Source organism: Vicia villosa, unplaced genomic scaffold (genome assembly GCF_029867415.1).
Source record: "Vicia villosa cultivar HV-30 ecotype Madison, WI unplaced genomic scaffold, Vvil1.0 ctg.003663F_1_1, whole genome shotgun sequence".
In the NCBI taxonomy this organism is placed as follows: Eukaryota; Viridiplantae; Streptophyta; class Magnoliopsida; order Fabales; family Fabaceae; genus Vicia; species Vicia villosa.
The window spans coordinates 57,564-74,740 of NW_026706263.1; the positions used below are offsets into that span (position 1 = coordinate 57,564).

Here is a 17,177-nt window from a genome sequence, read left to right on the forward strand (position 1 = left end):
CAAGCTTGTATGGGGTTTCACCCTCAAAACCAATGCCAACTCTTTTGTTTCCAGACACAGCATATATCATAGAAGCTAGCTGACTTCTGCCAATACTTCTAGATAAGAACTTCCTGAAACTTAAATCATATTCTTTCAGAATATGGTTTAGACTAGGAGTGGATTTTTCTGAATCAGAAGGAGATCCAACATTATTGGATAATTTTAAAAGTTTTTCTTTTAATTCAGAATTTTCCAACTCAAGCTTCTTTGTTTCAAATTCAAATAGCTTTTTCAGCTTTTTGTATTTGAGACTAATCTGAGACTTGAGTTCCAGAAGTTCAGTTAGACCGGAAACTAACTCATCTCTAGTAAGTTCAGAAAATACCTCTTCAGAATCTGATTCTGATGTAGATTCTGATTCGTCATCTTCTGTCGCCATCAGCGCACAGTTGGCCTGCTCATCTTCAGAGTCTGAATCATCTTCTGACTCATCCCAGGTTGCCATAAGACCTTTCTTCTTATGAAACTTCTTCTTGGGATTTTCCTTCTGAAGATTTGGACATTCATTCTTGTAGTGTCCAGGCTCATTGCATTCATAGCACATGACCTTCTTCTTGTCAAATCTTCTGTCATCAGAAGATTCTCCACGTTCAAATTTCTTTGAACTTCTGAAGCCTCTGAACTTCCTTTGCTTGGTCTTCCAGAGTTGATTTAGCCTTCTGGAGATCAAGGACAGTTCATCTTCTTCTTCAGATTCTGATTCTTCAGGATCTTCTTCTCTTGCCTGAAAAGCGTTAGTGCATTTCTTGATATTGGATTTTAATACAATAGACTTACCTTTCTTTTGAGGCTCATTTGCGTCCAGCTCTATTTCATGACTCCTCAAGGCACTGATAAGCTCTTCCAGAGAAACTTCATTCAGATTCTTTGCAATCTTGAATGCAGTCACCATAGGACCCCATCTTCTGGGTAAGCTTCTGATGATCTTCTTTACATGATCAGCCTTGGTGTATCCCTTGTCAAGAACTCTCAATCCAGCAGTAAGAGTTTGAAATCTTGAAAACATCTTTTCAATGTCTTCATCATCCTCCATCTTGAAGGCTTCATACTTCTGGATTAAAGCTAGAGCTTTAGTCTCCTTGACTTGAGCATTTCCTTCATGAGTCATTTTCAAGGACTCATATATGTCATAGGCCGTTTCCCTGTTAGATATCTTCTCATACTCAGCATGAGAGATAGCATTCAGCAAAACAGTTCTGCATTTATGATGATTCCTGAATAGCTTTTTCTGATCATCATTCATCTCTTGCCTTGACAGCTTTACGCCACTGGCATTTACTGGATGTTTGTAACCATCCATCAGAAGATCCCATAGATCACCATCTAGACCAAGAAAGTAACTTTCCAGTTTATCTTTCCAGTATTCAAAGTTTTCACCATCAAATACCGGCGGTCTAGTATAACCATTGTTACCGTTGTATTGCTCAGCAGAGCCAGATGTAGATGCAGGTGTAGGTGTAGACTTTTCACTTTTATCAACCATCTTTTACTGAAGCGTTTTTCTCTTCCTGAATCTTTTCTAAACACGGTTAAGTGCTTGCACCTTAGAACCGGCGCTCTGATGCCAATTGAAGGATAGAAAAACACTTAGAAAGGGGGGGTTTGAATAAGTGTAGCTTTAAAAACTTGACAGATAAAAATAAATTGCACAGTTATTTTTATCCTGGTTCGTTGTTAACTAAACTACTCCAGTCCACCCCCGCAGAGATGATTTACCTCAACTGAGGATTTAATCCACTAATCGCACGGATTACAATGGTTCTCCACTTAGTCAGCAACTAAGTCTTCCAGAGTCTTCTGATCACACACTGATCACTCCAGGAACAACTGCTTAGATACCCTCTAAGACTTTTCTAGAGTCTACTGATCCACACGATCACTCTAGTTACAACCTGCTTAGTTCACTCCTAAGACTTTCCTAGAGTATTCTGATCCACACGATCACTCTAGTTCCTTACAACTTAATGTAATCAATTCTAAGAGTTTACAAATGCTTCTTAAAAGCGATAATCACAACTGTGATATTTCTCTTAATCGTTTAAGCTTAATCTCACTAATATATTACAACAGCAATGTAGTGAGCTTTGATGAAGATGAAGATTCTGAGTTTTGATTTGAACAGCGTTTGAGCAAGTTTAATATGAGTTGTTTTGGTGCAGAATCGTTAACCTTGCTTCTCATCAGAACTTCATATTTATAGGCGTTGGAGAAGATGACCGTTGAATGCATTTAATGCTTTGCGTGTTCCGTACAGCATCGCATTTAATGTTATACGCTTTTGTCAACTACCTCGAGCCTTGTTCACGCTGTGTCTACTGACGTAGCCTAGAATAGCTTTTAACGTTCCTTTTGTCAGTCAGCGTAGCTTGCCACTTGTACTTCCTTCTGATCTGATGTTTGTGAATACAACGTTTGAATATCATCAGAGTCAAACAGCTTGGTGCATAGCATCTTCTGATCTTCTGACCTTGAAGTGCTTCTGAGCGTGATACCATCAGAACTTCAGTGCTTCTGTTCTCTTGTTCTTCTGATGCTTCCATAGACCCATGTTCTGATTCTGCTTCGACCATCTTCTGATGTCTTGCCAGACCATGTTCTGATGTTGCATGCTGAACCCTTTGAGACAAAGCTTCTGAGCGCTGAATTATGCGTACTCTTTATATATTTCCTGAAAGGGAAATTGCAATGGATTAGAGTACCATATTATCTTAAGCAAAATTCATATTATTGTTATCATCAAAACTAAGATAATTGATCAGAACAAATCTTGTTCTAACAGAGCTCTTAATGCTCTAACAATCAAAGATTGTTTTCCGATTCCAACAGTGGATGAATTGCTAGATGAACTGTTTGGAGCTAAATATTTTTTGAAATTGGATCTCAGATCAGGCTACCATTAGTACTAGTTCAGCCAGAGGACAGGTACAAGACAACTTTTAGAACTCATCACGGCCATTATAAATGGTTAGTCATGCCTTTTGGATTGACAAACGCTCCGGCCATATTCCAAAAGTTTAATGAACCACATATTCCAAAATGCCTTAAGAAAATATGTCCTTGTGTTTTTTGATGATATATTGGTCTATAGCACTAATTGGATGGAACACTTACGACATCTCGAGGCAAGTCCTCAAAGTCTTACAAGAGAACACCTTGTTTGTCAAGATATCTAAATGCTCATTTGGAGTTAGAGAAATTGAGTATTTAGGCCACATTGTGAATGGAGAAGGTGTTTCCATGGATAAAGACAAGGTCAAAGCTGTCTTGGAATGGCCAATTCCTAAAAATATAAAGCAATTGAGAGGATTTTTAGGCTTGACTGGGTATTATAGAAAATTCATTAAGTCATATGCTAACTTGGCTGCTCCTTTAACTGATTTGCTAAAAAAGAATAGTTATGCCTGGAATCAACAAGCAGATACTGCTTTTCAAAAATTAAAGTTAGCAATAACTTCTGCACCAGTGTTGGCTTTACCAAACTTTCAAAAACCCTTTGTATTGGAGACTGACGCATCGGGTATTGGAGTGGGTGCAGTACTACAACAAGATGGCCATCCTATTGCTTACTTTTCAAAAAAATTAGTGCCACGTAATTAGAAAAGTCTGCTTACTTTAGGGAAATGTTGGCTATTTCGGAAGCTATCGCTAAATTTAGACATTATCTGTTGGGTCATAAATTTATAATTCGGTCAGATCAAAAGAGCTTGAGGAATCTGATGGATCAGGCCCTGCAGACACCTGAACAACAACAGTGGTTGCATAAGTTTCTTGGGTATGATTTCATTATTGAGTACAAGCCAGGCAGGGAGAATATAGCTGCTGAGGCCTTATCTAGAATGATGGCATTGACTTGGTCAGAACCTCAGACAACAATAATTCAGGAAATCAAAGCGGCATTACAAACAAACCCTCACTTATTGGATATTATGTACAAGTGTAGTACAACTACTCAGTCTCATCAGCACTACACATTGAGAGAAGGTTTGCTGTTTTGGAAGAATAGAATTGTGATTCCTACCCCATCTGATTTGGTTAGAAAATTGCTACAAGAGTATCACAATTCTCCTATAGGAGGTCATGCCGGCATTACGAGAACTGCTGCTAGAATCAAAGCTCAATTTTATTGGCCATCATTGCAGAAAGATATACAAGAATTCGTGCAGCATTGTATGATATGTCAACAAGCTAAGTTAGCTAATACATCACCTGTTGGGTTACTGCAACCTCTTCCTATACCATCACAGATGTGGGAAGACATAGCCATGGACTTTATCACAGGGCTGCCGTCCTCACAGGGCTATACAACTATTATGGTAATGGTGGATCGTTTAACCAAATATGCTCATTTTATAGCCATGAAGTCTGACTACACTAGTAAGTCAGTAGCAGAAGCTTTTATGAACAATGTTGTCAAGCTACATGGTATGCCTAAATCGATTGTGTCAGACAGAGACAAGGTTTTCACGAGTTCTTTTTGGCAACATCTCTTCAAATTGCAAGGCACTACCTTAGCCATGAGCTCTTCCTACCATCCTCAGTCAGATGGCCAAACTGAGGTGCTTAACAAAGGCTTTGAATTATTCTTAAGATGCTTCACATTTTACAATCCTAAGTCCTGGTTTAAGGCTCTGACATGGTCAGAGTATTAGTATAATACTGCTTTCCAAACCAGCATCGACATGACTCCATTCAAGGCCTTACATGGAAGGGACCCTCCTACGTTGACAAGATATGTATCTCAAGTTTTGGACCCCCCACCATTACAAGAAGAGTTGCTGGAGAGAGATAGAATCTTACGGCAATTGAAAGGCAACCTAAAAAAGGCTCAACAGTATATGAAAAAACAAGCAGACAAGCATCGAAGGGATGTTCAATTACAGGTAGGATAATTGGTGCTAGTGAAATTGCAACCATACAGGCAGCAACCGGTGGCATTAAGAAAAAATCAAAAACTGGGAATGAGATACTTTGGCCCCTTTGAAGTTTTAGCTAAAGTCGGTGAAGTTGCTTATAAGTTGAAGCTGCCTGACCATGCTAAGATCCATCCAGTTTTCCACGTTTCACAATTGAAGCCTTTTAAGGGTGTCCCTCAAGACCAATATCTGCCACTTCCTCTTACTATGACTGATACAGGACCAATTATAGGGCCAGTGGCGATTTTACAAGCTAGAACCATCATCAAAGGGTCACAAAAAGTCCACCAAGTTTTAGTTCAATGGGATCAGCAATCCATAACGGAAGCTTCTTGGGAAGATGTAGCTAGCTTGCAGCAGAGGTTTCCTCTTTTCAACCTTGACGACAAGGTTGATTTTAAAGGGGAAGGTATTGTAATGAAATCAAGTGGGACACAACTTCTAGATACTAATGAGTCACCAATTATACATGTGAACCCACATGCAGGGACTAATTCTGTTAGTGACCATCCGGAAATCGTGGAAGCACGCAAAGGAGTGAGAAGGCGCATGGAAATTAGTAGGCTCAAGGAATACGTGAGGGAATGAGATCTATTTAATGATTGTAATAGGAATATTGTTGGTATGTGTGATTTGTGAATCTTCTGCTATTCTCTCCCAAAAACTCTTGTATCCAAAGTTGTTGAGTATCTTCTTTTCCCTATCCTTATCTACACCTGTTACACACACCAACTTATTAGATAACTTGAGAATTGTATTCATTCTGAATCCAACTTGGTTCTGCCCGGACATACATTTTTTGCAATCTAAATTAGAACTAGTTTCCATATATATTATGGATAAAAGGGCTTATAATTATTAGTTGTTTCAACTCCTCTCCTTCTTGATGTTTCAGGTATCCAAACTGATGTTTTCAGGAGAGCCAAAATTAACTCAGTATTGGATTGGCATCACTCTAATTTATGTTATGGAGCAGGGGTTTTACACATCTAAATTAAAAAATATGATGTCTCCTTTATGTAATGTGATTTTCTTTGACTAGTTGAAGCTGAGCTTGTTCTACTTTTATGATAGCTTGGGAGATAGATAGGGATTATAACGTGTGACAATTTATCATAGGTAACTTCTTCATAATTGCCATAAGCATTAAAGTCTGTTCTGTGGAAGAGCAAACTTTGACTGACTGAAGTTGCAATTCCTTTTTGCAGTGAATTATGCAACAAACACTGTATTGACTCAATGGCTTCTCGATGCTTTCAACCGTCTATAGCAAATCGCGGCCTGGGTTGTGAACTCATACTACTCGAAGTAACTAAATATGACTACGCTTGCTGATGATATTGATGCTGCACCAAACCAAATTACCTCAGTAACTTGAAATCTTTCTTGAATGTAAACAAACGTAGGTTTTGGATGAGAAGGATCGTGATCGAGTATTATTCCCATACAAGAAAGTTCTTAGATGGATTAAGGATAGAAGAACTGCAACAGATCTCCACTTTCAACAACTGCATGAATTGATATCCTTTATAGAGCTAAAAAGAAATTCCAGCGGCAACATTCAAGGGTATCTAAAACTAGGAGAGACATTCTAAAATGTAAAAATCATGCCTTCAACTTTTTTTCGAGACTGAAATATCGTAGCCTAAGAAGAATTCGTCAGTGAATATGCACTTGAAATTATGGGATTCATAACAGTTGTTAGAAGATATGTAAAAATATTATGATATCTTGATATTATAATCGAGTATTACTTCAGACTAGTTTCGTATAACTTCCATAACAATATTTTGAAATACAAAACGCTCTTTCTAAAATTGAGTGGTTTCGAGTTTCAAAAAGAAAATGAAAATCAATAATAAGCACCATTCCTTCACAATACATACAGAAGAAACTTAACAGATGTCCATCCATAAAAGTAATTTCCCTAAGAAAATGACAGCAACTGGCTCAAATAAAGCATGGTCACAACCTTGACTTGTCAATATTAGATTCAGCCATACACATATTTAATATATATTTTACACACAACAAAAAAAATTTATGCTTTACTCTGTTAAACCAAGTACTTGTTTCCTCTTACAAACCATATTTTGGATGAATTAAACATTGACAAATATTTGATCTAATAGTTGATTGTTTGAATAATAATAAGGAAAGGATTTATAATTCAGGCACTTAATTGATCTCAAAAGATTTAGAAAAACAGAATTGAGATAAGCCATTATCATTTAATAAAAAAAGAAGATATACAAAGAATGAGTATTTAATATACTTCAATTTTTATTACAATTCTCTTATTCTACTCAATAAGCCGCCATTTCTAATCCAAACAGTACTCCAGCATGCTTGGGACCTTCATTATTTTTGAAATAAGTCTTCGTCATTTTTGTGAATGCATGCAACGTCAACAAACTATCCGATGCAGCTTGGTGAGACTTTCCTACCGCCCGACGCACGTCAAGTGTGTTAGCTACTCGCTCGAGACCACCGTATAGAGAGTTGCAGAACTTCATCATGTATTTCATATCATAAACACTTTTTCCAAATAGTACTTCTACCACGTTTAAAAAATCCTCTAACTTGTTGGGTAAATTCATTCGGGTCAATATCTTCACCAAATATCCGAAATCATAAGCACTACTAAATGTGACCCAAATGATTGATTTGTTGAAAACAAGTATAGAGGAGAACATTAGATCAGCGAAACGCCTTGAATCCACACCGTGATATAAATTGCGCTCAAAGTTGATCCCTTGACGGCGAAGCATATCAATGGAATCTTCATTACAAGGATCACGGTTAACATCAAAATCTTTGAAATTAAACTCCCAAATGTAGCAATGATTGGTTCCAAAATCAGGAAGGGTTCCTTCTGGATCAGAAAGTGTAAGCCCAACTTGAATGAGCTTGAGATCATCAACATTGGCCTTCAAGAAACGATAGTGATCAGATGGCCGAAGATGACGGTGGTCAATTTTGGGGGAATGAATAGCACCCGGAAATTCTGTATCCATTGAGATGAAATGGTGTCGATGAATAGCGTGACGAATAAGACCAAATTCATATTCGAGATTGTAACCCCACACTTGACGGATAATGATTTCTTTGGAATTGTTCATGTTGAGTTTGTTAATTGCGAAGTGATTTTGAAGTTTAGTTGAAACAGAAGTGAGAGAGCTATGCAAATACTATTACTAAGTTGTGTGTGATGTTATGTGAAGATGTTTACCTGTTTTATATTAAATTAAACACGGAAAAGATTTGGATAGTGGCAAGATTTGATTTGGTATTAATGTTCTTAATTAATACTCGATACTTATATTTAGGAAGGTTGTTAGTTAAAGTGTCTGAGTGGAAAGTGGGATTAATGAGAAAGTCAAGTTCTATGCTACAAATATTCAACTAACCAATCATTTGGTGGACTGTTTCGACTATCTATCTAATACTGTATTTATGAACGGAAATTTTCTTTTTAATTCAGATTTTTTTTATATCAATAAATAAATTAAAAATATTTGTATAAAATGCATCAAATTAAATTATTTAATGATACTATTTTTTATTAAGTTAGTTTCCAAAATATCTTAATAAATAATTATTTGGTGGGTTTTGATTGAATATTTTAATAAATACTTCAAACATATAGATATTAGTCTTTTATAAATTTACTTAAAAAAAATAATATATATATATATATATATATATATATATATATATATATATATATATATATATATATATATATATATATATATATATATATATATATATATATATATATATATATATATATATATATATATATATATATATATATATATATATATATATATATATATATAAGTTTACTCCAAAAATTATCACTTAATTTTTATTGTAGCTTTTTTGGTGTCACTTTTATTGTAATTTTAATTATTATTGTTTCGATTGTTTTCTTCCATTAATTCAATTTATCTCTCTTAAGAGTGTCACTATAATAATTTATTTTGTACTATTTATTAAAATAAAAATATATTACTTTAATTTAAACCAATAATATTAACATTTATTTTTTTATTATGTTTATTTAGTTGTGCAAAATAGTGACAATTAGTATGAGATAAATAAATAAAAAAATTCCGAATAAGGCCATATATACAGAAATGAGAATAGATACAAAAATATTTGTTTACTAATTCAATAACTATTTAAATGGAGATGAATCCAGAACAGATAAACTAAGGCTATTTTTTACAAAGTCATTTTTAATCTCCAAAAGATGACTTAAAAAAGTTGGAGAATTAAATATAAGGCCTAAAGTAATTTAAAAAAATTGCATAAGTATTCCCCCTCAATAAATGTAATAAGAAAGAAAAATGTCATATTTATATTAGTTTCGATGCAAGCATTCCAATGTTTTCTTAACTGCTAAAATAATATATTAGGGCCCGTTTGTTTTGGATTTTTTTTTAAAATGATTTAGTGTTACCAAATTTTGTGAAAAAAAATTTTACAAAGAAATATTTTATAAAAACTCCAAATGAAAATTTTATTTGAATATCAAAATTTCAAAAAATCACTTAATTTTGAAGTTATTTCAAATAGATTTTCATAAAAATCATTTTTAAAATATAACTTTTTGAAAAAATTATGATTTTGAATAAGTTTTGGTCTTCAATTATGTATGTCTATGTTATAAGATATCAAAATTAGTGTTTCATTTTAGAAAAAACGAATATAAAAAAACTTGTAATATTTTGAAAAACGGTTTTAAAAAATCTATTTTGAAAAATACAAAGAAAATCCATTTTTTTAAAGCTGAATCAAACTGGCCCTAATAAAAAGGCGAAAATCACCAAAATATATATAAAAAAAATGATAAGTGTTGGCAGAAAGACTGTTATACAGACCACTTCAAGGAAAAACAAAAGATACACCAAGAAAAATAAAATAAAAAAGTAGAAAAGCACCAGAACAACCAAAAAAACCAAAAATATCTCGTAGAAAAAAGCTAAACCTCTAGAAATTTTGTCATAGGGTTCAAGCTAGATCTAAGACTGTCATGACCGTCGTCGATAAATCACAAGACAACAAAGAGAGTCAAAATCCCCTAATCACTAACAACCTTAGAATCAAGATAAAACACTCGGTCTGTAATTGGTTTAGACAAAGGATATGATTTTGAAGCTAGTTAGAGAAAATGCACAAGTCCACCTTTAATCTACCTAAAAACCATTTTCAGGGGAAAATAACTTTTCTCTTCCACTTCTTTCATTGTTGTTGAGACACCATTAAAGATACCTTCATTACAAACCCTTTAAACATACAAGACAACAACATGTCAAATCATAACAAAATCACTTATAGACTTAGCCCTACATCCTAAAGAGAGAAAATACTAAGACAAAATGTTGGACATGTGACTCCACGCACAAGAAGGGAGGTGGATTGTGGCTTTAAAAAAATGATAGTTTGAAAAAAATTTGTTATCATTTTTCAGTGTTTAAAAACATTTTGATAAAAACATTTTAGAAATTAGCAGCGTCAAGTAAATATGTGGAAAATAAATAGTTAAGAAAAAGAGAAATTACATTTGTGATTTATACATGCCCAGTCAAGAAAAGTTAATCATGTCCCTGAGATTCGATATTGAAAGTATCTAGTAATGCCTAAGAGCTTTTAATAGGTTAAAATCTTGAACCCCTTATACAAGGAAAAATGAAGTTTCAGGCTAACCTCCAACTAAACAACGAACAACGAAGAGAAGCAGTTAGTTTTCCTTCTAAACACGAACTTGTAGATTGAAGCAGTTAGTCGTCCTTCCAAAAATCAGATTAAAGCAATTAATCTTCCTTCCAAACATGAACTTGAAGCGGTTAGTCCTCAAGCTAAATCAATATTTTCTATAGATTTATATCGAACCAAAACGAACTTTTAACCGGACTGGACTCATGAACCAAATCATGGTTTTGACCAGGCTGACCACAAACTAAGATGAGATTTTAAACTAAGCTCATCTTGAGTCACAATGAGCTTTTAAATCAGACTGAACTCACGAATCAATTTGAGATTTTAAATTGGACTGATCTCTAACCGAAGTAAGCTATCATACCCCAAAATTTACCCTCCATACTTCAAAGAATTTTGGTTCAAGCAGTCTCCTCAGGCTCACATAATCTCTCAACTGCTCAAGACTGCACAAGGATTTGGCACACCTATCTTTTTCCTAAGCAACAAGCCTCCAACTAGGGTTTTGACTTCTCTCATGGAAATTGGACTTCCAAGGCCTCAAGTGGACTCCATGTCATCCCATATGATTCTAAGTGTCCTCATACCAAGTTGCAAGCCTTACATCACAAGACTGCTCAGTCGATTGCTCAAATGGTCAACAGTCGACTATGTTTGACCTAAAAGTCAACTGTGGTCAAAATACATTCAAACTTTAAGATTTTTGGTCAATATCAAGGATTTGAGGTCACACTCATCATTTGATCAAGGGTTGATCATGATTCATCAAGAAAAGGTTCATGGTCATCAAAAGTCAAAGTTTCTAAATTAGGGTTTTTGAACTAAAAGTCAATTGAACTTTGACCAGCCATAACTTTCACATGTGTAACACGGTGAACTGACTTTTATTTTGTAAGCAACAATGTTGCGGTGAGCAAGAGTCGCCACCGACTTTTATTTTGTCCAATGTTAGGAAAGGTAAAAAGTACAGAAAAAGACCTTTTTAAAAGAAAACGGGCTCGGGGGGTAAGTTATGAAAAGGGAAGGTGCTAGCACCCTTTTCATCCGTAGTTATCTACGGGCTCTTAATTTGCTTAGCTCATGTTTGTTCGTTTTGAATTGAAAAGGGACATAAGGACTTTAGCGTAAATGCGTAGCCTTAGTTTTTCGAAAGAGTTTTGAAAAGATGTTTTTTATTGAGCTAGGCATACTAAGAGCACTACCCTAAATAGTTGATCTTTTTCTATACCTTTTAAAATTCCTAGGATTATCCATACTATGTAGAAGTAGGAAATCCTTGTTTATATTGGACGTATTCGGGACAATCGAAGGGTCATCGGAGGTCGTTGAAGGCAACAAGCAGAGGCACCCTTAGCAAATTCAAAGGGACAATGATCTTTCGTAGGCAACCATTCGAGGGACTAGATCATGTATTCGTAGGCAACAGTCCGAGGGTCATCGAGGGACCATGATCTTTGATGATTTTTAATCGAGGGACAATTTGCTAATGGGTACCTCTATATTCGAGGGGCACGACCATTAAATCGAAGGCAACAGAGAGGGGCGTACCCTAGAGGTGAGTGTGTGAACAAGTAAAAAGAGTGTGTTATTTTCAGTTATTTTAATCTTGATGTTAGTGAGCTAACGTTCAGTTATTAGTCTTTCCATACAATCCTATTAGCATACATCTAAGCAGTTAAGTGGTGCAGAAAGTAAAAGCATAAAGTGAAGTCCTACGCTATTACATGGCTTCGGGATGGGGAATTACAATAAACCAGGGAGTGCAGAAAAGATAAAGCCCTAATTACTATTACAACCCAAACGAAAGTGATAAATGTACAAAAATTAAAATAAAGCTCGTAAGTGCCCATAATAATGCAGAAGTCCTCCAAAATTAGTACCTCATAATCAAAATAAAATGTTAGTAACACAAAATAATGTATGAAAAAAGCAGTAGAAATATGAACAAATATTAATTGAAGATCTAAACAAAAAGAATTAGAATTAATACATGAAACAAATATGTTTGGTATTTTTATATAAGAGAAATAAAGCTCTAATTACTAACATGTTTTTGTATTTTTGTTTTTTATCAAGCAATATAATAAACAAACAAAAGACATGGACTAAAAAACCAGTAAATATGGGGGTGCTAGATAGCAATTCGTGTGGGCCCATTGAGAAAATCAACCCAAAGTGAATAGGAAAGTCTGCCAAGGGAGTGAGAAATCGGAACAGGGGTGTAAATAAGAATATGGGCGCTAGGCCCATTGGGATTAGCCCAAAGTAAATCCAAACAATTACAACTCAGGAGGGGGTGTACGAGTGGCATAAAGGTGCGGATGGCAATTAAATTGGGCTCATTTGGCAATCAGCCCAAAACAACAAAAGAATTTGGAAAAACCCTAAACTAAGTGAGTGAGGTCCGCCCCACTTTCTCTGTCTCTTACTTTCTTCTTCTTTTGTTTGGCTTTCTCACCATAATATTGAACCTCCTCTCAACAAAACGCACAGTCTCAGTTTCAACTCTCGGTGTTCACTCGAAAATATCTCTCAATGAACACAACGACGGCAACAAGGGAATTAACGGTATTCAAACATGGCGACGGTAGCATACAACAACAATATAAACAACTTTGTTCGACCATGGCAATTTCAACGATACAAGCATGAATACATAACAATCAACAAACAATTTTCCGAAAGAGTGAGGACGATTACCAGCGAAGAGGAATTTTCTGGATCCAGGTACAAATTGAACTGATTGCTCGTTGATCCTCTCCTTCTGGTTTTCGGGAATTTGTGCTTTAGTGGTTTGAGATTATTGCTGTCCCAAATGCGTTGCAAAGAGCCTGTTGTCGAAGATCTGAAATTGTTGTTGCCGCTGTTCGTTGATGAAGCTATGATGTTGTGATCTTGTTTCTGCGCTTGGAGTCATCGGACGGTGATGTTGCAGGCATGGTGGTGGCGGGGATGTGATGTCGGCTTCGTGATTTCAACGATATCCGAATCTCGCTCTTTCTTTTTTCGATTTTGAATCTTTCTCCCCTTTGATTATTCTTCTTCTTCTATTCTGCAAAACAAAATCACCGAATCCTTTTTACAAGTTATTAAAATGAATTCTTGCTGTAGTTTGATGATTTTACAGGTTATGTCATTAATCTGAGAAATGTATGTAGAATTTTCATGTAGAATATATATGTATTAATTCATGATCTTCTACAGTTAATGTTTGGTGAATGATTTTTGTTTTGGATCTGTGATGATGGAAATTTTGTGAATGGTATAGTAAATTGATTAATATTGTTTAGATATAAACCATAAAAAAAAGGACGTGAAAACGAAGTGATTAAAACGTGTATGTACATCACTGTATAAGATTATTATTTGCTTTCAATTTCAATAATAATTAAAAACGAAAGTGAATAAAAAAGAGGTATATATGTATTAGTAAATATATACATAGTACATTAATGCATTCACGAATGGAAAACATTTGTACAAAATGAGATAGGTTTCAGGGCCACAAAAACATGAGAAGAATGTGATCCTGTGAATGGAAAATTGTTAGTTTTTTTTTAAAATAATACCATCAGAGAATCATCATCTGGTTCAAAACAAACATTGAAAATAAATTGGATGGCCTCATATATAAATCATCGGCCAAAATGTATTGTAAAATCATTTTTAAAAAAAAAGGGGTGGCCTCAGGTGTCATCATTGGCCAAAAACTAAAAGAAATCTTTGAAAAGAAATTGAAAAGCGTATGAGAAAAAGTTTGTAAAAACAGTTGGTTAATTGTTGTTGTGAAAAGAGAAAATGTTGATCAGGGTTAGAAAAGTTGTTGATGACAATGAGAGAGTGGAGAGCCACTATTTATAGACTGAAATTAGGTCAAGATCGATCCTAAAAAGGAAATGATCCAACCCAAAGGCCCATGGACCTTCCTTGATGAACAAGATTAAGAACCTGGACGTACTTGTGTCCAGGTGTGTCCAGGTGTAAAAAAGATTAAAAAAAAGTTAAAATACATAAAAATGCACCAAGCGGGAATTGAACCTGTGACCTTTTGCTTGCAAGCCTTACTTCCTTACCAATTGTGCTATGTTATTTGTTTGAAATAAAAAGGCAATTGAAAGTGTATGAAGCGTCGGCTAGCATTTTCTATTAAAATATAAGTAATTTAAGAGTAAACTACTATATTTTAACATAGACTTAAAATCGAATATTTTTTAAAATTCAGGATGTCGATGTAAATGAATCCAAGATTTTATAAAAATCCAATTTTAAAAATAATTTCGAAAATTTTTGTCACTAAAAAGTGTGGGCAAATTTTGGGGTATGACAGCTGCCCCTGTTCAATCTTCTTAAACCTGAAGAGGTAGATTGGCGTATTCGCCAATCGTGATCTGAAGGTGGAAGAGGATTGAACACTAGAAGATCACAAAATTTGCACTCACAGGTGCAAGCAGAAGTGCTTTTTGGAGATGGGCTTAAAGATGCCATCCGGGTGTTTGTCTAAAGCATATGCTTTTCAGACTACATTGATTGTATCTGAAGGAGAGATTCATCAAAATGATGTAATGTCTTATAGACTACCTGAAGAGGTTCCTGAATAGGGTAGATCATTGACTGATGTAAAGGAGATTAGGCTTTGGACAAAGCTCGAGAAGAAGTGTCTTGTAGAAGATTAAATGATAAGCTCCTTGAAAGGGCAAGAGATGTCTTAGAAAAGATTGGATAAATATGTTAAAGAAGGTTACCTAAAAAGGTGGAGATATGTCTTAGAGAAGACCACTGAGAAAGACTATGTTACGTCTTAAACAAGACTAACCTAGAAAGGTATGATATGTCTTAAACAAGACTGACCTAGAAAGGCTCCTAGAAAGGATATGATACGTCTTAGAAAAGACTACCTAGAAAGGTTCCTAGAAAGGATATGAAACGTCTTAGAAAAGACTGCCTAGAAAGGCTCCTAGAAAGGATACGAAACGTCTTAGAAAAGACTGCCTAGAAAGGCTCCTAGAAAGGATGAGAAACGTCTTAGAAAAGACTGCCTAGAAAGGCTCCTAGAAAGGATGGGAAACGTCTTAGAAAAGACTGCCTAGAAAGGATATGAAACGTCTTAAACAAGACTACCTAGAAAGGTTCCTAGAAAGGATATGATATGTCTTAAACAAGACTACCTAGAAAGGTTCCTAGAAAGGATATAAAATGTCTTAAACAAGACTACCTAGAAAGGTTCCTAGAAAGGATGAGAAGTTCTTTGATTGTTTCTGAATTATCTTTGAAGAGAGACCCAAAATGAAGCCTCAGAATTGTATTTGTGTCTGGAATGAGTGTCAAAATTAACTCGTTGATAAGATCATCTTTGCACTGTACTTGGATGATAATATTCTTTTGATTATGAAGTGACCTGAAGAGGAAAAATTAGTTTTATGCAATGTCATGATGCATGTATTGTGTAATGAGGTTCTCGAAATAAACAAGAATGTTATATGTTATGTATGTAATGTAAATGAGGTTCTCGAAATAAACGAGAACGTTGTATGCTATGTATGTATTGTGAATGATGCATGGATGGACTATATAGTCGAAGCATATAGGTAACTTTGTATAGCAATTGCTGGTTGAGAAAATAAATCTCTGTATGCTGCTGGAGATGATGACAAGGTGATTGTGTTGAGAATTCCTATCTTCCGTTCGAAGATATCCAGCTGGGGATTTTTATTACCGCTTGGGGATGAAAGTAGCTTGAGTGATTTGATCCTGATGTGCCCTGACTGGGGATAAGAAAGATAGATAACTGACCAAGTTTCGTGAGTGCCAACTTTACTGGGAACAGTGATTTTGAATAAACCAGGTTGGAGAAGAAGATTGTATCGGAGAGCCTGTAGTGTTGGGGAGCCAAGTCTCTGTTGGGAAGAGATTACTTGAAGATAACTCCTCGAGGATTACTCTGTGGGGATATTGTTGTGAAAACAACTTTGTGGGTAAGTTCCCTTGAGATTTCAATTTTCATTGCCCCCATGTCACTTGCTGTTGGAAAACATTTTCTCAACCATATGTGGCCCTTTGCATGGGGAAGTCTATTTGCCCCTGGAGTCGGTAACTTGGTATACTTGATTTTTGAGATTACTGGAATTAGAACTTCGAAGGAGATACGGATCCTGCTGCTAGTAGCTAAATAGCTTTTGCTGAGATTTGTGATCGATGCAACATGCCCCAAGTGATAAACTTGCCCCTCTGGCTGTTCAGCGTCTTTGAGAGATTCTCTGGATCTTGACTTGGTTGCCTCAGATGAATGGTATAATACCATGCCATGCCCCTTGTGTATATTGTCCTTTAGCCAACTGAGTCAAGCGTAAGAAATATCTTTGCCTTTTGATGCGCTTCTGAAGCAACTTTGTCTGTCGGGAGGACTTTCTAGGATTTGTGTTATCATGAGCAACACGCCCCTGTATCATGAGCTTAGGAATCAAGCCCCTGATTGATCAGGGTTGGAGGTAATTT

The 17,177-nt window shown here is 35.4% G+C and overlaps 1 protein-coding gene across 1 annotated transcript in view; it reads right to left on the reverse strand.

Moving 5' to 3' along the window:
* Nucleotides 1–7,261: 7,261 nt before the first annotated feature.
* The window catches only part of LOC131641323 (probable CCR4-associated factor 1 homolog 11), a 31,994-nt gene continuing 22,078 nt past the window's right edge, over nt 7,262–17,177 (reverse strand). The window contains exon 2 of the mRNA XM_058911625.1: nt 7,262–8,135. Within this exon, the coding sequence (XP_058767608.1) occupies nt 7,262–8,135 (874 nt within the window). The remainder of the gene's footprint in view (nt 8,136–17,177) is intronic.